This window comes from Nycticebus coucang, chromosome 20, assembly GCF_027406575.1.
Source record: "Nycticebus coucang isolate mNycCou1 chromosome 20, mNycCou1.pri, whole genome shotgun sequence".
NCBI lineage: Eukaryota > Metazoa > Chordata > Mammalia > Primates > Lorisidae > Nycticebus > Nycticebus coucang.
The window spans coordinates 67,088,113-67,107,661 of NC_069799.1; the positions used below are offsets into that span (position 1 = coordinate 67,088,113).

Consider the following 19,549-nt stretch of genomic DNA (forward strand, 5'->3'; position numbering starts at 1 on the left):
TCTCTTGAAAACATTTCCAGAAACCTGCACACAATGGCCCTGATGGAAACACAGACGCCTGTGGCTCCCAGATCGTGAGGAAGCTGATCACGGTGCGTTGGAACAGCCCACCTGGCTGCGTGTGGACTGGCTGCGCTCCTCGGAGCCTCCGCAGGGCTGCTGTGTCCTTAGGCTGAGTTGGCTGTGCCGTTCTGTCCCTGCCACCCCAAGGCAGCACTGAGTGAGCCCGGCTCTGGGCAGTCTCGCTGGCCTTGCCGCCTCGCAGGTGTCTTGCTAAGAGTGCAGGCCATGGCACTGGGACAGGGTCAGCTTGGCAGTGTGCTTGGGCCCCAGTGCCCGCTGTGCTCTGTGCTGGCGCCTTGCTGTGGTTTATCATAGCGTGTGGCCGAGTCCATGGCCCTGAGAGTCAGTACCACACAGATGACGGGGAATAGAATGTATCTAATGGATTAATAGATTTTAAAGGCTTTGTGTCAAGACTGGAGCATCTCATGTGAATTTTAAAGTGGGAAATTGTATAGAATGATAGTGTCAATGCCTTGTTCCCACACGTGTGTCCAGCTAACGCCCTCAGGGACGTGGGGCATTCAGGTCATATGTGTGTCCAGGTAGCACCCTCACAGACATGGGGCATCGGACGACAAGCTTGCCCAGTTGGCGGGGTATGCAGGCTACCCACATGCCCAGCTAGTGTCCTCAGAGATGGGGTTCATTCAGACCACATGTGTGCCCAGCGAGCGTCTTAGAGGCATGGATTGTCCGTCCCATCTGAGTCGGGGCTGACACCCTCCCTCATCTCATAGGAACCCACCTTCGAGCCCTGCCAGATGAAGACCCACTTCCCGCTGCCCTTCCAGGTGAACTATGTGGGCGAGTGCATCAGAACCGTCCCCTACACGGACCCAGGTCACGCCAGGTAGGAGGCGGTGCCGGAGTGGCACCCTCAGGCTGCGCCTTAGTAAGTGTGTCCAGCGTGTTAGGAGATGGCGAGCCGTGTTCCTCGTGGGACGGTTTCACACTGACTTGAGTGCTGGGTGCCATGTCACCGGCTGCTGCCGCTCTGCCATCTACAGGGTCTGGCTCTTCCCAGACTGCACCTGGCTGAGAGTTCAAGGCAGAAACTCAGACTGTAGATCCAAATGGCCTTTATGAAGAAAATGCCCTGCTCTTTAGCTGTTTTTGTAAGAGATTGATACTCCTCACATCCTATAACAGAAAAACAGATATGGCCTAAACGCAAACTCACCTGTCTGCAGGTGAAATGGCACAAAGCGGGGCAAGACTTTCTGATGTGTGGAACAGACTGAGCCCAGGTGTTTACGCTCGGCCCCTCCAGGAGCCCAGAGCCCAGAGCCCAGCAGCAGGCGTGGAAGGCACAGGGAAGAGCATGGGGTTGGGGCAGGACGAAGGACGCTTGGGGAGCCTGTCCTCGAGGCCTGTAGGGTGGGGAGGCTCAAGCTGTGCCACAGACCCCCAAGGACCACAGGATTGAGACAGGCTTGTGTCTGAGAGCCAGGGCTGGGTTGGGGCTGGGAGCCTGAGCCTGTCCCAGAGCCCTCTCAGGTTAGGCTCCGTGCCCTGGCCTGCGTCTGATGCTCAGTGCATGGTTCAGTAGGTGGTGCTGGCTTGAGCAGCAGCAGCCACAGCTGTGCCCCAAACAGGAAGAAGTGTGGGTGCTTCCCTCTGCTCTGTGGCTGGCATTTGTCTGTGCCCGTTGCTGGGAAACTGTCTGAACCAAGAGAAAAGACCACAGGATCTGTCACTGGGCTGGTGTTTCCCAGAAGCCCCTCCTGTGCCACTGTCTCAGGCAGCCGGACTGAACTGAGGAGGGTGGACGGACCCAGGGACTTGGACATGGCCCAGCAGAGGGGGGAGAAGGTGGAATCCTGACACAGCCAGTCCAGGTGGACGTGTGTCCCACAGTGGGCAGACGGGGGAGGGGCAGCACCCCCACAGGGTGGCCAAGACCTAAGCTTTCCAGAAGATTGGCCGTCACCATCCCCAGTGTGAGTTAGCAGGAGGACAGGCTTGTTGGGGTCTGTGTTTTCTAAGCACACCTGTGGAAATTTTCCCTGGGGCTCACTTAACTTTCTGTCCATATTCTGAGATGAGACATTTAAGTGGTCATTTGTGCATGTGGCCTCACAGTAAAAATTAATAACCCATTTCACTCCATCAGGTATATGACGGAGTACCATCAATATGCCATGGGTACCCGCGTGGTGAGCAGTGCTGTGTGCCGGAGTCTGGGACAGGGTTGGTTCTTCTAAGCCGGGAAGGCCCGAGTTGGGCTGGACACTGCTCATGAGTTTGCTATTTCTTTTTGTCTGTTAAAAAAAGAAAAAGAAACCCCAGTGGACCATGATGCACACATTATTTCACAGCATGACTTTCCCCACTTTTGGCTTCCTTCAGGTGTACTCTGGACATCTCGTGATCACTTGTGTTATAAGGACATTAGCACTTTCCTGCTGGCTGAGTCGTTTTTAACCTGAGTTTTTAATCATTCATTTCAGCCTTAAGATCCTGGCACATTTAATGACTGCTAAATTCCTGCACACGGAAATTCGAGAGAAAGGGGGTGCCTATGGCGGAGGCGCGAAGCTCAGCCACAGTGGGGTCTTCACCTTCTACTCCTACAGGTGAGCAGCCTGCCCGCTGCCCCCGTGATGCTCCCATCCCCAGTAGCGCCACACAGCCCAGCCCTCTGTGGCGGGGTTAGGACTGGCCACGTGAACAGGGGACACTGTGAAGACAGCAATACTGGGTGGAGGGCAGGAGCCTCCATCTCTGCAGTTTGGCTTTCTCAGGTTTCAGTTACCCATAGCTGGCCTTGGTCTGGAAGCATCAAATGGAAAATTCTGGACATAATTCATAAGCTTAAAATCACAGGCCATTCTAAGTAATGTGATGAAGTCTCTTGTGCCCCCTTCCATGTTGCCCAGATGTGGATCGTCTGCCCAGCGTGTCCTCTCTGCACGGCTTCCCTGCCCTCCCTTCCTCCCTGACTGCCCCTGCTGCCCTCTTTCCCCTCTCTCCCTCTCCTGCTCCCCTTCCCTCCTTCCCTCTCTCCTTCTCTCCCTCCTTCCCTCTCTCCTTCTCTCCCTCCTTCCCTCCCTCCTTCCCTCTCTCCTTCCCTCTCTCCTTCCCTCTCTCCTTCTCTCCCTCCTTCCCTCTCTCCTTCCCTCTCTCCTTCCCTCTCTCCTTCTCTCTCTCCTTCTCTCCCTCCTTCCCTCCCTCCTTCCCTCTCTCCTTCCCTCTCTCCTTCCCTCTCTCCTTCTCTCCCTCCTTCCCTCTCTCCTTCCCTCTCTCCTTCCCTCTCTCCTTCCCTCTCTCCTTCCCTCTCTCCTTCCCTCCCTCCTTCCCTCCCTCCTTCCCTCTCTCCTTCTCTCCCTCCTTCCCTCCCTCCTTCCCTCTCTCCTTCCCTCTCTCCTTCCCTCTCTCCTTCTCTCCCTCCTTCCCTCTCTCCTTCCCTCTCTCCTTCCCTCTCTCCTTCTCTCTCTCCTTCTCTCCCTCCTTCCCTCCCTCCTTCCCTCTCTCCTTCCCTCTCTCCTTCCCTCTCTCCTTCTCTCCCTCCTTCCCTTCCTCCTTCCCTCTCTCCTTCTCTCCCTCCTTCCCTCCCTCCTTCCCTCTCTCCTTCCCTCTCTCCTTCCCTCCCTCCTTCCCTTCCTCCTTCCCTCTCTCCTTCTCTCCCTCCTTCCCTCCCTCCTTCCCTCTCTCCTTCCCTCTCTCCTTCCCTCCCTCCTTCCCTTCCTCCTTCCCTCTCTCCTTCTCTCCCTCCTTCCCTCCCTCCTTCCCTCTCTCCTTCCCTCTCTCCTTCCCTCTCTCCTTCCCTCTCTCCTTCCCTCTCTCCTTCCCTCTCTCCTTCTCTCTCTCCTTCTCTCCCTCCTTCCCTCTCTCCTTCCCTCTCTCCTTCCCTCTCTCCTTCTCTCCCTCCTTCCCTCTCTCCTTCCCTCTCTCCTTCCCTCTCTCCTTCTCTCTCTCCTTCTCTCCCTCCTTCCCTTCCTCCCTCTCTCCTTCTCTCCCTCCTTCCCTCTCTCCTTCCCTCTCTCCTTCCCTCTCTCCTTCTCTCTCTCCTTCTCTCCCTCCTTCCCTTCCTCCCTCTCTCCTTCTCTCCCTCCTTCCCTCTCTCCTTCCCTCTCTCCTTCCCTCTCTCCTTCTCTCTCTCCTTCTCTCCCTCCTTCCCTTCCTCCCTCTCTCCTTCTCTCCCTCCTTCCCTCTCTCCTTCCCTCTCTCCTTCCCTCTCTCCTTCTCTCTCTCCTTCTCTCCCTCCTTCCCTTCCTCCCTCTCTCCTTCTCTCCCTCCTTCCCTCTCTCCTTCCCTCTCTCCTTCTCTCCCTCCTTCCCTCTCTCCTTCTCTCTCTCCTTCCCTCTCTCCTTCCCTCCCTCCTTCCCTTCCTCCCTCTCTTCTTCTCTCCCTCCTTCCCTCTCTCCTTCCCTCTCTCCTTCCCTCTCTCCTTCCCTCCCTCCTTCCCTTCCTCCTTCCCTCTCTCCTTCTCTCCCTCCTTCCCTCCCTCCTTCCCTCTCTCCTTCCCTCTCTCCTTCCCTCTCTCCTTCTCTCCCTCCTTCCCTCTCTCCTTCCCTCTCTCCTTCCCTCTCTCCTTCTCTCTCTCCTTCTCTCCCTCCTTCCCTCCCTCCTTCCCTCTCTCCTTCCCTCTCTCCTTCCCTCTCTCCTTCTCTCCCTCCTTCCCTCCCTCCTTCCCTCTCTCCTTCCCTCTCTCCTTCCCTCTCTCCTTCTCTCCCTCCTTCCCTCTCTCCTTCCCTCTCTCCTTCCCTCTCTCCTTCTCTCTCTCCTTCTCTCCCTCCTTCCCTCCCTCCTTCCCTCTCTCCTTCCCTCTCTCCTTCCCTCTCTCCTTCTCTCCCTCCTTCCCTCTCTCCTTCCCTCTCTCCTTCCCTCTCTCCTTCCCTCTCTCCTTCCCTCCCTCCTTCCCTTCCTCCTTCCCTCTCTCCTTCTCTCCCTCCTTCCCTCCCTCCTTCCCTCTCTCCTTCCCTCTCTCCTTCCCTCTCTCCTTCCCTCTCTCCTTCCCTCCCTCCTTCCCTTCCTCCTTCCCTCTCTCCTTCTCTCCCTCCTTCCCTCCCTCCTTCCCTCTCTCCTTCCCTCTCTCCTTCTCTCTCTCCTTCTCTCCCTCCTTCCCTTCCTCCCTCTCTCCTTCTCTCCCTCCTTCCCTCTCTCCTTCTCTCCCTCCTTCCCTCTCTCCTTCCCTCTCTCCTTCCCTCTCTCCTTCTCTCTCTCCTTCTCTCCCTCCTTCCCTTCCTCCCTCTCTCCTTCTCTCCCTCCTTCCCTCTCTCCTTCCCTCTCTCCTTCCCTCTCTCCTTCCCTCTCTCCTTCCCTCTCTCCTTCTCTCTCTCCTTCTCTCCCTCCTTCCCTTCCTCCCTCTCTCCTTCTCTCCCTCCTTCCCTCTCTCCTTCCCTCTCTCCTTCCCTCTCTCCTTCCCTCCCTCCTTCCCTTCCTCCCTCTCTCCTTCTCTCCCTCCTTCCCTTCCTCCCTCTCTCCTTCTCTCCCTCCTTCCCTCTCTCCTTCCCTCTCTCCTTCCCTCTCTCCTTCCCTCTCTCCTTCCCTCTCTCCTTCTCTCTCTCCTTCTCTCCCTCCTTCCCTTCCTCCCTCTCTCCTTCCCTCTCTCCTTCCCTCTCTCCTTCCCTCTCTCCTTCTCTCTCTCCTTCTCTCCCTCCTTCCCTTCCTCCCTCTCTCCTTCTCTCCCTCCTTCCCTCTCTCCTTCCCTCTCTCCTTCCCTCTCTCCTTCCCTCCCTCCTTCCCTTCCTCCCTCTCTCCTTCTCTCCCTCCTTCCCTCCCTCCTTCCCTCTCTCCTTCCCTCCCTCCTTCCCTCTCTCCTTCCCTCTCTCCTTCCCTCTCTCCTTCCCTCTCTCCTTCCCTCTCTCCTTCTCTCCCTCCTTCCCTTCCTCCCTCTCTCCTTCTCTCCCTCCTTCCCTCTCTCCTTCCCTCCCTCCTTCCCTTCCTCCCTCTCTCCTTCTCTCCCTCCTTCCCTCTCTCCTTCCCTCTCTCCTTCCCTCTCTCCTTCTCTCCCTCTTTCCCTCCCTCCTTCCCTGTCCTTTCCATTCTTACCTCCTACCCCAAGTCACTCCTCGGGCATCTGGGTTATCAAGTCTCCTATTGAGCCCCCGCCCTGCTTGTGCCCAAGTCACCCTTGTTTTACTCAGAATGGCCCCAAAGTACAGGGTTTTTATTATTAATCTCATCCATCTAACGTATGAATCAAGCTTTATCTTAGGTGTGTCGTGTAGGAGAACAGAGTGTCCAGAGCGCTCGGTACAGTCTGAGGGCTGGCCCCTCCTGGAGGCGCTGTCAGGGGAACAGAGTGTCCGTGGCGCTGGGCACAGTCTGAGGTCCGGCCCCTCCCGGAGGCACTGTCAGGAGAACAGAGTGTCCGTGGCGCTGGGCACAGTCTGAGGGCCGGCCCCTCCCGGAGGCGCTGTCAGGAGAACAGAGTGTCCGTGGTGCTGGGCACAGTCTGAGGTCCGGCCCCTCCTGGAGGCGCTGTCAGGGGAACAGAGTGTCCGTGGCGCTGGGCACAGTCTGAGGTCCGGCCCCTCCTGGAGGTGCTGTCAGGGGAACAGAGTGTCCGTGGCGCTGGGCACAGTCTGAGGTCCGGCCCCTCCCGGAGGCACCGTCAGGAGAACAGAGTGTCCGTGGCGCTGGGCACAGTCTGAGGGCCGGCCCCTCCCGGAGGCGCTGTCAGGAGAACAGAGTGACCGTGGTGCTGGGCACAGTCTGAGGGCTGGCCCCTCCCGGAGGTGCTGTCAGGAGAACAGAGTGTCCGTGGTGCTGGGCACAGTCTGAGGGCTGGCCCCTCCCGGAGGCGGACGGCTGTGTCCTCGGAGCCCTCTGAGCTCGTGTGCTGCCCTTTTATTTGGAGCAGTTCCTATAACCCTGCTGCCTAAGGACAACACATGTTCTCAAACTTTGGGGATAAGGGGGTGGCTCTCCTGCCTCTGTCACCCGGTGCTCCCCACACTCAGGCCCCCAGTCTCTCTGGCCATGCCGTCCAGGAGATGCACTTTTGGATGAAGGGGAAGGTCCCAGCCAACTTCACGTCCAGGATGACCTGTGGGGACTGGCAGGGCTGGGGCTGGGAGCCTTTGCACCGGGACGGAGGTTCTCAGAACCGGCCCACCCAGCAGGTCCTCACCTCTCCTGCACGTGTCTGGGGAGGCCTGGGGTTTCCTTCACCCTAACTTTTCTGCGGTCTTCTGTAATCTCACTGTCATCCTACCTTCCCTGTACTGTGGTGGCCCCAGGCCGTGTGCCTGATGGTGCCCTTGGATAGAAGCACGGCGGAGTGTGGGCAGTGATGTAGTCAGACTTAGGTTTCTACAAAGAGTGATTTTGCCAGGGGGTCGTTTGGACTGTTAAATATTAAAATAGAGCCATTAGCAAACAGACACTGTGGAAGGACTGTTATGTCAATACGGGATCATGACTTTTTCTGTTGGTAATATGCTGCAATTTCGTAGGGATCCAAATTCCATGGAAACGCTCCAGGCCTTTGGGAAAGCTGTAGACTGGGCTAAGTCTGGAGCATTTACACAGCAGGATGTGGAGGAAGCGAAGCTGTCCGTGTTCTCGGCTGTGGATGCTCCCATCGCCCCCTCAGACAAAGGTACTGGAGCAGGTGATAGGGACCACGGTAGGGCCTCAGTGGAGTAGGGGACAGGGACCACGGCGGGGCCTCAGTGGAGTAGGGGACAGGGACCACGGCGGGGCCTCAGTGGGGTAGGGGACCACGGTGGGGCCTCAGTGGGGTAGTGGACAGGGACCACAGTGGGGCCTCAGTGGGGTAGGGGACAGGGACCACGGCGGGGCCTCAGTGGAGTAGGGGACAGGGACCACGGCGGGGCCTCAGTGGGGTAGGGGACCACGGTGGGGCCTCAGTGGGGTAGTGGACAGGGACCACAGTGGGGCCTCAGTGGGGTAGTGGACAGGGACCACAGTGGGGCCTCAGTGGGGTAGGGGACAGGGACCACGGCGGGGCCTCAGTGGAGTAGGGGACAGGGACCACGGCGGGGCCTCAGTGGAGTAGGGGACAGGGACCACGGCGGGGCCTCAGTGGAGTAGGGGACTGGGACCACGGCGGGGCCTCGTGGAGTAGGGGACAGGGACCACGGCGGGGCCTCAGTGGGGTAGGGGACCACGGTGGGGCCTCAGTGGGGTAGTGGACCGCGGTGGGGCCTCAGTGGGGTAGTGGACAGGGACCACAGTGGGGCCTCAGTGGAGTAGGGGACAGGGACCACGGCGGGGCCTCAGTGGAGTAGGGGACAGGGACCACGGTGGGGCTTCCCCACTCAGCGTCCACACATGTGTTCCCAGTCACCCCTGTGTGGACCTCAGGCAGTAGTGCCACCGTTCCAGCTTCTTCTGTCCGCATGTCCTTCTTTGTGGTGTGGCTTTCACAAGTGACACCTTAAACATCAGCCTTGGAAACTTGCTGCTTCCCATTTAGGCGAGTGCATCCTGTTGTGGGCCATTTCCGAAGAATCAGATCCTATCATTTCAGAGCTCAAGTGACCATGGCCCAGTGAGGCACGTGCCCAGTTCACAGGGCACAGCTTACTCATAGGTCAGAGGGTGACATGCGGCCACAGCAGGAGAGTGGCTGCAGCACCATCGCCCGATGTCACCAGGGCAGGGCTGTGGGGACTGGACTGGGGCTGTCCCAGGCACTGGGGCTTAATGGTGCACCTGCCCTGGCCGTGGGTGGCAGTGTCCCAGCAGGCAGCCACTTCACCTGTGCTCATCTCACAGGCCTGGACCACTTCCTGTACGGCCTCTCGGACGAGATGAAGCAGGCACAGAGGGAGCAACTCTTCACTGTCAGCCACGACAGCCTGGTTGCTGCAAGCCACGCGTGAGTGTGCAGCTGAGTGTGCCTTGGGCTGGGGCTGCCCTGGTAGAGAGAGCCCCCTTCACCCTGTCCTCATGGGCCAGGGCTGCCCTGGTAGAGAGCCCTCCTCACCCTGTCCACATGCAGGTACTTGGGCACTGGGAGGAGCCCTCACGGAGTGGCCATCCTGGGGCCGGAGAACGCCGAGATTGCTCAGGACCCGTCCTGGACCGTCAGGTAGCCACATGGCCCTGCACCTGGAGCCTAGTGGAGCGCCCGCACTGCCTCTTAAAGCCTCTGAGCTACACTTAATTGGAAAGCTTAGGCACATTGCTGCTCTTTCCAAACATCTTAACATCATTCTTGAAATTTTGCCAAAGGTTTTAACTGGCAAGTTAGACAAAAGCTTCTGTATCTTAAGGAAATGGGGTGACCATGAAATTGACAGAACCGTGCAGTAAAGATGCACAACTCAGCCTTGTGAACCTTTCTAGTGACACAAATGCTTATTTTGTCTTTATCCTATATTTATTTAAAAATAAAGGGCAACTCTAACCTGTGCTTTTGTCATCATTTTAAGTGACCTTTGCTGAAGTGTGGTGTATGTTAGAGCCTTTATTATGGAATGAAAGGCTGAAACGAGCATGTGTGGGAAGGTGGCCCAGCACCTGCCCTGGCCCAGAAGGCGCAATGACATTCAGGCCCTGGGGAGCAGCTTTCCTGACAGATGCAGGTGGGAAGGTGTCCCAGCACACTGCCCTGGCCCAGAAGGCGCAGTGACACTTGGGCCCTGCAGAGAAGCCTTCCTGACAGATGCAGGTGGGAGGGTGTCCCAGGACCTGCTCTGTCTCAGAAGGCACAGTAACACTCGGGCCCTGCAGAGGAGCCTTCCGGACATGCAGGTGGGGAGGGTGGCCCAGCACCTGCCCTGGTTGAGAAGGTTCAGTGACACTTGGGCCCTGCGGAGGAGCCTTCCTGACAGATCCCGGTGGGAGGGTGACCCAGCACCTGCCCTGGCTGAGAAGGTGCAGTGACACTAGGGCCCTGCGAAGGAGTCTTCCTGACATATGGCAGGTGGAAGGGTGTCCCAGCACCTGCCCTGGCCCAGAAGGCGCAGTGACACTCAGGCCCTGTGGAGGACCCTTCCTGACAGACACAGTGGGGCAGGTGGCTGTGTTGTATCCTCAATTTCCCAAACTTTATCCCCTTCTCTGGGGCACAGAGGTCTGGGTGTCACCTGTTGGAAGCTGGGTCTGGGGGAAGAGGTGGGAACTTGGGGGCACCCAGGTGTCCCTGTCCCATACACGTGTGTCTGTGCAGGTGCGGGCTGTCCTGGCACCAGAACCCTCTGGGGCTCCAACCCAGGCCCACCCAGGATGGTGAGTGGTCTGGAGGAGGAGCCGGGTGTCAGATTCCTAAAACCCCCTTGGTGATCTTAAGCTGCAGATGGGGCTGGATGCAGGTACACTTGGGCACCCTCCTCTCTCTCACTGCTGACACCTGTGTCTCATCTCACTTTAGAGCCCATAAGCACAGACGCGAGTGGCCTCACCCACCAGCAGGCCCAGGGGCCCGGCCCACTGCGTGGTGCAGTGGTGGAGCTCCGGGGAGGGACAGTTTGTGTGCTTCACACTGGCGTTTGCTACTGGACAGAACCTGGCCTCTGCTCTCCTTTGGATGATGTGCACAGTTCAGTTATCCCTATAAAAATATTTTGCTCATCTTTGCCCTCAAAACTGCTGAGAAAACCTTTAATAGCCACCCAGAGATCTTGAGGTTTTGAACTCCTCTAAAAAAAAAAAAAAAAACCAGCACAGCTGGAGTTTTAGCCAAAAGTTTAATTCTACGAGACACACACACACACACAGTTTGCAGCATGGCAGGGGCAGCAGACGGCTTATGCTAGGCGAGTGGGGGGTGGGGGTGCTCTCAGGTTGGGCAGGAACGTCAGTGCTTGTCGACAATACTTGCATAAAGTGCTGATAAATAACTTAAGTGTTACAAAAAAGGACGGTCCCCAGTAACCCCTAGGCCTCATGAGCGTGTGGTCCAGGTGGCAGCTCAAGGTCGGTCAGCAGCTGGGGTCAGATGGCCTCGGGCTCCATGCGCTGCACATGTTCCAGTTGGCCGGCGTCCGACACGTCATAGGTCGCCTGGTACTTGGCCAGGATCTTCATGAGCGGCCGCAGCTTCAGCCACCACTGCTCCTTGGGAATCCTGTGCCTGGGGGGAGGGGACAGAGAGGGACAGCCCTGCTGCAGACACGGGCCCTGTGACATCACTGCGTGAGCCAGAGAAGGAAGCTGTCATTGGGATATCAAACATACTTTCTTATTTCTAAACCTGCCCTGCTCTACAAGTCTAGTGTTTTTCACTCTGCCTCAGGAAGGCTGATGGTGCCTCACAACCCGACAGAGCTGCAGCAGCTGCCACGGAACTGCCCCAGGGCACGTCCCTCCCTGGACAGCAGGACTCGGTGAGTTTTGTTCACTTACTCGAAATCCGTTTCCTTCTTCAGCTCTGCCACAGGTTGGAAAAGGACATTTCTTTTGCTTATTCCCAGTACACAAACGGAATCATCAGAATTAAATCTTTTTCCTACAAAAATTAAAAAGAGGTGAGAACAACCACTCATCACATGCGTCAGGCACAGCAGCACAGCAAGGAAAGAATGGGGGAGAAGAGAGTTTGCTCATGAGGGAGCAAGTCGGGGAGGACGCAGACCCCAGAGCCACCCTGACCCTGGGCGGATGCAGGGACTCCCTGTGTTGATGAGTGCTTGGGAACTGACAGTGAAGCAGGTGGCTCGCACAGCACGACCCATGTCCTTGAACCCCCCACCCTGCAAAGGGCAGAGAGGCTGTTCCAGGGACCGGCCCCACAGCACGGAGCTGGGAAGGAGCTTTTGTTTTTACAGGGAGGTGAATAAATGTTTCCCTGAATACTGAAATAGAAAGTTTGTTTAAATTGCAGAAGCCTGAAGTTTAACATTAATTTTATGCTCATGAATGCACTTGCTATGAGAGGCTGAATTAAAAAAAAAAGGCAAGAAGAAAACAGATAAATGAAGAAAAACTATTAAGAGTCCAAGCCAAAGTCTGTTCTTTGAAAAGACTAAAATCAGGTTGAAACTGTTTATGTCGCTGTTTTTTATGGCTGTCATTTTTAGAAGGCGAGCCTGGAACCCGTAGAGAGCATGGCCAGGGAAGCAGGTCACGGAGACTGAGGCTACTCATGGCACGGGGAGAGTGGACAGCAGAGAGACACTCTTAAGTTCTGAATGAAGAAGGGAGGCTAGAAACCCCCACTCATCCTCACTTCTCCCGAGATATTTGGCATAGTAAGTATCCTATGTGACAGGTGACGGCAGCAAACACCAGTGTGTTCCCCGTAGCCAAAAGTAAAGAAAGGTCACGTTTAGCATCCTGCCCCAGTCCCAGTGCACCCAGTGCACTGAGGCTTCCTGGCTGAAAGCAAGAACACTGCTACGTTATCTGAATGATCGTATTAACTGTATTTAATTATGACCTTGTATTAATGATCATATTTAATTATGACCTTGAAGTCGCAAACAGCAACACTGGGAGTGGGAGAGCAGCTCGCTAATGTGAGAAGGGGCAGACACCCTCCTTGGCAGGACTGGGCCCCTGCGGGTCCCGCAGCCCCTACCTTTGCTGGGGCTCTCCTTCAGCTTGAAGGTGATCCACTCCATTGCTCGGGCAGAGATTTTGGTTCCAAAGTTTCTATCAAATGGCGAAGGTGCTCCCCCCTGTCGGTGGGTAAAGTTACGGGAGACATTAGCTACACAATACTTTATTTGAGGAAATTAAATACAAGTGAAAATTGTATTTAATTGTATTTCTACTTAACAAAATTTACGTTTTTAAGAGAGTGAAATTTGCAAATGTGGTTTAGTTTTGTCTTATTTTGCATAATTCTATTCTTGTGTATACCTGAGATAGACCAGAACAAAACTAAAATCTGTGACCGCCACAGCCTGAACTCAGCTGGGTAAGCACCAGGGGCTTAGCCAGTGACACACGCCTAAGTCTCAATCATTTCAGGGTCCTTTGTGAGGGTTCCTGTGCTGACTGGGTGGCACAGTTCCCTGTGAGGGCCTAACAGGAGGGAGTGCGCTCTCATCAGACCCAGTCAGGGAATGCCCCAGCCCTTTGGGGGTGAATTAGGGGCCTAGATTAAAAGTTCCCCGAACTGCAAGGATGCAGAGGTCACCACAGAAAGGAACTCACGCGGGAACCAGGAGCCAGCCCAAGGCTCATCCCAAATCCCCGCCAGGGCGACCCCGCAGTTCACTCCCCTCCCCCCGTCCCCACTTTGTCAAGTGTCAGTGTCAGCTGCCGGCCACTCCACTTTAAATCTTACAAAGCCCTCATATTGAATTTAATGAAGTATTCAGCACGAACTCAAGTGTGAATAAGCGTTTCCAGTCCACTGGTGTCACTATTTACACAAAACCTGAGTTTTCTTTAAAATCCTCCACACCCAAATACCACAACCAGAAAGATCCCTAAAGCTGGTGATACCTGGTGTGACTTAAAACTTCAGACATTTCAATGATCTCAGGATTCACCTAGCATACATTTTTGTCTAAAGAGCCCTGCTGCGGTGCCTGGCTGCTGCACAGGGCCCCCATGGCCCCTGGCTGCTGCACAGCAACCCCATCTACTGCACATGACCCAGGAAATTCTTACAGCCCCTGCCTGCTATATGTGACCCCACCTGCTGCTCGTGGCCCAGCACATTCCTACAGACCCACCTGCTGCATGTGGCCCAGCACATTCCTACAGACCCACCTGCTGCATGTGGCCCAGCACATTCCTACAGACCCACCTGCTGCATGTGGCCCAGCACATTCCTACAGACCCACCTGCTGCATGTGGCCCAGCACATTCTTGCGGCAGTCGAACACACCCCTGCCCTCCTCCGAGTACAGCTGGTAGATGAAGTCGGTGGTATAGTTCACACTGGAGTTCTCGTTCCTGAAAGGCAGGGAAGTCCCAGCCTCACTTCCTGTGCCACGGGCAGGGTTCTGGGAGTTGTCTGCGGGATGACCGGGCACATGTTCCCTAGCTGTGCTAGATGCAGGGTGCCTGCCATTCCGTGGCCCCTCCCTCCCTCCAGCCCCAGGGGCTCTCTCTGCATTTCTGGTGACTATTGCCCATTTCTGGGATTGCTAATTGAAATTTCGGACTGTGGCCACCCCATCTGAGGTGGGACCTGAATCATTCCTTTGCTGGGAGTCTCCTGACAGTCCTTAGATGTGTCTGCTATCAGATCAAAGACAGTCTACACAGGGTCAGTACTGTCCGCAGTTGGGAGTCCACTGTGGGTCTTGAAACATGTCCCCCCCCACACACAGACAGGGGGTGGGCATGGGGTGGGGTGACTGTGTTTCCTTCCTTCTTCATAAAGGTCCAGGGCTTACTTTGGGACATACCATTAAAACATAATAGACTACAAAGCAAAAGTAAATGAATCCCCCACTTCTTGTTTAAATGTATTCCATGAGCATGAGGCTCCCTAGGCCACTCCCGGGCTTCCTCCGTCACCCCCGTGACAGCCTCGGCACAGGGACAGCTGCTCATCACTGTCAGGCCTCGTGAAAAATACAGGTGGGGTGAGGGTGGCTGTTACCTGAGCACGAGGCCCCTCTGGATGGACGTCTTCATCTTCTCTGTCAGGTGCTCCACGTTGGTCTGTAAGAGAGGGTTGGTTACTTGCCAGGTGCCCAGTGCTGATCAGTGCGTGGGCTGTGCCTGCAGGATGAATGCGCCGTGAGTGGACGCACCGGGCGGCTGCTCCTGCATCTCATGCTCTGTGCAGACAGCTGAGAAAATGTTGGGCAGTGAGAAACACTGCAGCAGCCACGGGGCACAGCGGACCCCAGCAGGAAGGCTGCCCATGCCACGGGGCACAGCGGACCCCAGCAGGAAGGCTGCTGGTGCCACGGGGCACAGCGGACCCCCCAGCAAGGCTGCCAGTGCCACGGGGCACAGCAGACCCCAGCAGGAAGGCTGCCGGTGCCACGGGGCACAGCGGACCCCCCAGGAAGGCTGCCTGGGCCACGGGGCACAGCGGAACCCCCAGGAAGGCTGCCTGGGCCACGGGGCACAGCGGAACCCCCAGGAAGGCTGCCAGCGCCACGGCGCCTTCCGAGGATGAGGATTCTACTGTGCATTTGCCAATGCAGAGATTTTCAACCTGTGCGCCCAGTGTGCCGCGAACATTTGTAAAGATTAATTTTTGAAAGAAGTTCAAACAACAGTAAACATTCCTTCTTTTTTTTTTTTTTTTTTTTTAGGTCAACATAATTTAAGTGTGTTGTGGAAATTTAACTATAGGCGCAAGCGTGCCGTGAGATGGAAAGGTGGAAATCACTGCTTGGCGCCCTGGCTTCACTTCCTAGTAGTGTCCCGGGCACCCTCCATAGGAAACAGCCCTCACTTCACAGGGTCTCGTCCTGTGAAACTGAAACGGCCCTCACTTCACATGGTCTCGTCCTGTGAAACTGAAACGGCCCTCACTTCACAGGGTCTCGTCCTGTGAAACTGAAACGGCCCTCACTTCACAGGGTCTCGTCCTGTGAAACCGAAACAGCCCTCACTTCACATGGTCTCGTCCTGTGAAACCGAAACAGCCCTCACTTCACAGGGTCTCGTCCTGTGAAACCGAAACAGTCCTCACTTCACACGGTCTCATCCTGTGAAACCGACATTTTCCAATCAAGAGACTCATTCATGCTCAGATTTCCTAAGGAAAAAAATGTCTCAGAAGAAGAAATGTACAAATCACCTGTCTCGGTTCATGTCTGGAGGAGGGCCAAGGGAGGTCATTTTCTAAAGCCCGTCCTAAAAATAAAACCAATTGTCAGCTTTAACTATTTTTTAAGCACCTGCTGTGTGTGGAAAGCCACAGCCAGGTCTGCTGAGGTGTCATCTTTGGAGTGCACATGTCATTCCACATTGGGGGACACATTCTGAGGGGTGTTGTTACGTGACTGCGCTCACACACACCTGGGCTGTGGGGTGTGACCTGCTGCTCCTAGTCCCAGACCTGTACCATGCGTCACTGTGTGACTACCGCAGGCAGCCGGAACACAGTGGCACGTCTGTGTCTAAACCCAGAGAAGGTACAGGAAAGATCCGCCATGAAAGGAGAAACTGAGTCACAGACGCAGCTCTGTCATGATCTCGTGACCAACACCACTGACCAAACCATTAAATGCTGTGGAACCCCCATGGCTGGCCGCCGCCCTTCAGTGGCCACCTCAAGATGACCTACTTCTCACAGACTGGACATGCACCACGTGTACGTGTCAGCCCGGGTTCCTTGTGGTGACCACCTCAGTGTGCTGACCAGTCTATATGGTCCCTGGCGTCACCCCTAGAGGTCCTGCTGTCTGTTGTAAGCAGCACCTTAGCAGAAACAGCACATCCGTCTTCTGTTGGCTTGTAGCTGGCTGTGTGTGCCCCTTCCCTGCCTCTAGCCCAGGCATCACCGTTCTGCAGGTCTAGCCACCCACGTGGCACCTCGAGTCCCTGACTAAATATGGCCTTTCACAGTGGACAATGCTCTTCCCCTGGTGCTCCTGCAGGCTGCTGCAAACCTCCCCAGCCTCAGACTGGGACGCCAGAGCCCAGGCCTGTCATAAATGTTCCAGGAGGCCCCAGGGAGACGGTTCAAGGAATCAGAGCCTGCGAAACAAGTCAGTGTCACATTTAAGTGGTTCCTGACACAGGTAAGAAAATAATGTGACAAACTGAACCATAAACAATGTGACCAACCGAATCACTGGCTTACAGACAAAACAAGTCAGCCTGTGTCGCCACACACAAGGATCACAGGTGGGTGTCCTGTCACCTGACACTCACTCAGAAATGCACTGGGACGCAGAAGATGCAGGCCAAGGGCCAGCTTGGCATTTTGATGACACACCTCCACTGCCCAAGGACCCTGCAGGCACCCACCGACACCACCGTCTGTGCAGAACCACGTGGACTCTGTGGTGGGTGCACCCAGGAGGCCCAGCCCCAACCTACCTGCAGGTCTCGGATGTCAAAAGGCTCCTCAAAGATGTAGGCAGCATCGGCTCCGGCTGCGAGCCCCCCCATGTTGGCCAGGTAGCCACAGTAGCCTCCCATAGTCTCGATGATGAACACACGCCTCTTGGTCCCACTGGCTGACTGCTTGATGCGGTCACAGGTCTGGTCACAGAGGGGAGATCGGTCACTCCAGCCCAGGGACCACCATGCGCCAGCCCAGAGCTCCCTCCCCAGCCAGGCATGTGGTCATGACAGCTGGACACAGGGGAGGGCCTGCAATGGCCAGAGGGGGGACAGACACCCGGTGGTGTCTGCCATGACCTTCCCAGGGCCAGGCAACCCCCGCTCCCTCCTGCAGGCACCACAGAACAGACAGACCCTGGGAGCTCTCACCCTGCTCTGCTCCCTGAACACGATCCTGCCACTGTCAGCATGGATGGACTGACTGATTCTTTCCTTTTTTTTTTTAAAGCAATTTCATTGTCTCCCTGGGTAAAGTACTGTAGTGTCATAGCTCATAACAACCTCAAACTCTTGAACTCAAAACGATCCTCTTGCCTCAGCCTCCCAAGCACCTGGGACCACAGGTGCCTGCCACCACGCCCAGCTACTTTTTCTAATTATTTAGCCGACATGGGGTCTTGCTTGTGCTCAGGCTGGTTTTGAACTCCTGAGCTCAAATGGTCCACCTGCCTTGGCCTTGCAGAGTGCTGGGATTACACGGTGAGCCATAGCACTGGCCAGCACAGGTGGATTTAGATTTTAGGGAGTGTCATGTTCCAGCTCAGCTGGTAGCACTCACTGTGCCATTTCATTTCTTCTGTGATGCTGGGGTCACCTTCAGACCCTCCACTCAAAGGCAGAAGGTGGCTCCTTAGACACAGGTGTCTGGAGAAGGCTTGTGGACAGACTGGCATGGGGTCTCTTGATGAAATGTCTACCACCTTCCCTCCCACACCAGTCCAGGCTGCCACCGGATCCTCAGCCTCCATGCAAGGCCCCTCCTGTCCGTTCACACTAAACTGAGGTCCATCCATGAAAACCCTGGTCTTGCAACCGAGTTCTCACCTGGTGCAAACTCAGCTAACTCCTCTGAGACACACCAAGGCCACCTTGGAGCCCTCTCCCCGCCTGCCAGACCCACCATCCTCACCCAGCTCCCTGCTCTGATGTGCTCGGCTCCTGCAGGCCAGAGTGGCCCAGGGCTGCCCCATCCTACTCCTGGAGCCCGGAACATTCCCTACTTGGTGATTAAGGTCTGGGGACAGAGAGCACCTGGGTCCTCCAGGCAGGCCCTAGGCACCGTAACTCGTATCCTTATGGCTCTCAGAAGAGACAGAAGGGGCTTCCAGAGCCCCAGCCTCAGACCCACGACGTGTGCTCCTCAAACCCTGGATGTGAGTGTCTTCAGACACAGAGTTTGTTGTCACTTGTTGATGCAGCCACAGGAGACTTTCGTGGGCATCTTGTGACCTGTCTGGCTTGGACTCACAGTGCTGGTCTCCCGGATGGACAAACCCCCCCCTTTTAGGGTCCCTGGTAACGGAGACGTCCCTTCCTGCCTCACATAAGACTGTGATTCCATGAAGGCAGGGATCACGGGCTGGGCTCAGACCCAAGTAGTGCCAGCCCTGCACAGGGCTGTGGGTGCCCCGTGAATGCTGGTCACCAAATGATGTCAGTGCACCACTGCCCCAAGTAGTGCCAGCCCTGCACAGGGCCGTGGGTGCCCCGTGAATGCTGGTCACCAAATGATGTCAGTGCACCACTGCCCCAAGTAGTGCCAGCCCTGCACAGGGCCGTGGGTGCCCCGTGAATGCTGGTCACCAAATGATGTCACTGCACCACTGCTGGTCACTGCTTGCAGGTCCAGGCTGACCGCCAGGACTCCCTGAAGGAGTCTCCAAGGTCCCCAGTGGACACACAGCCTGCAGGCAGTGGCCCGGAGTGGGACCAGGCATTATGAGACTGGGGGGTTGTGCACCATAGCAGCCCAGGATTGTCAAACTGTAAAGAGCACTCTGAGTAATAAACCAGGCCTGTGTAAAATCACTTCAATCTCTACTTCCAATCTCTGATGGATTCTTATTCTCCCCAAATGATTAGTTGATTTTTTCAAATTTCAGTATGTGTGCTAGTCGGTGGGCAGCCTGATATCCTCCCATGGGAGCTGGGGTGGAAGAGGAGCAGGCAGCAGGCCGAGGCTCACCTCCAAGATTACGTGGGGACAGGGGCCAGCCCCCAACGGCTCTGTGACAGGCCTGGAGTGTAGGACTCTGGACAGAGCCCCAGCCCTCTCTGTATCTGCCTGGTGTTCCAAACAGCTCCAAGCTACAGACCAAGCATCCTACCATTTTTTCTATAAAGGTGCTTTTTACAGAGTATAAATGTAATGTGCAGAGGTGAGGTGGAGTTTGCTACAGCGTGGAGGAGGAAGGAAGCCCTGATGTCCATGTATGTGTAGCCAGGCCTGATCCTGGAGGCTGGATGACCAGGACCACACATCCCTGGGGGAGCTGAGCTGACCGTCTGCAGAAGTGGCGTGACCAGGCAGGGCACAGCCCCCTGGGGAGCAGAGCAGAGCTCATGCCCAGTCTGTGCAGCATGTGCCGGGATGTGAGGGCAGAAGGAAGTGTGAGTCAGCAGAGGG

The 19,549-nt window shown here is 56.1% G+C and overlaps 2 protein-coding genes across 5 annotated transcripts in view; one reads left to right on the forward strand and one right to left on the reverse strand.

Moving 5' to 3' along the window:
* Positions 1 to 9,396, forward strand: part of PITRM1 (pitrilysin metallopeptidase 1) — a 31,587-nt gene extending 22,191 nt beyond the window's left edge. For all 3 annotated transcript variants that reach the window (XM_053573279.1, XM_053573280.1, XM_053573281.1), the window contains 6 exons: positions 21 to 92; positions 804 to 916; positions 2,517 to 2,642; positions 7,470 to 7,615; positions 8,758 to 8,860; positions 8,984 to 9,396. In XM_053573279.1, the coding sequence (XP_053429254.1) occupies positions 21 to 92; positions 804 to 916; positions 2,517 to 2,642; positions 7,470 to 7,615; positions 8,758 to 8,860; positions 8,984 to 9,077 (654 nt within the window). In that variant the 3' untranslated portion in view covers positions 9,078 to 9,396. The remainder of the gene's footprint in view (positions 1 to 20; positions 93 to 803; positions 917 to 2,516; positions 2,643 to 7,469; positions 7,616 to 8,757; positions 8,861 to 8,983) is intronic.
* A 1,260-nt stretch (positions 9,397 to 10,656) lies between these two features.
* The window catches only part of PFKP (phosphofructokinase, platelet), a 46,832-nt gene continuing 37,939 nt past the window's right edge, over positions 10,657 to 19,549 (reverse strand). For both annotated transcript variants that reach the window (XM_053573282.1, XM_053573283.1), the window contains exons 17-22: positions 16,897 to 17,061; positions 14,492 to 14,553; positions 13,725 to 13,836; positions 12,506 to 12,605; positions 11,332 to 11,434; positions 10,657 to 11,059 (exon numbers count right to left, since the gene is read on the reverse strand). In XM_053573282.1, the coding sequence (XP_053429257.1) occupies positions 10,921 to 11,059; positions 11,332 to 11,434; positions 12,506 to 12,605; positions 13,725 to 13,836; positions 14,492 to 14,553; positions 16,897 to 17,061 (681 nt within the window). In that variant the 3' untranslated portion in view covers positions 10,657 to 10,920. The remainder of the gene's footprint in view (positions 11,060 to 11,331; positions 11,435 to 12,505; positions 12,606 to 13,724; positions 13,837 to 14,491; positions 14,554 to 16,896; positions 17,062 to 19,549) is intronic.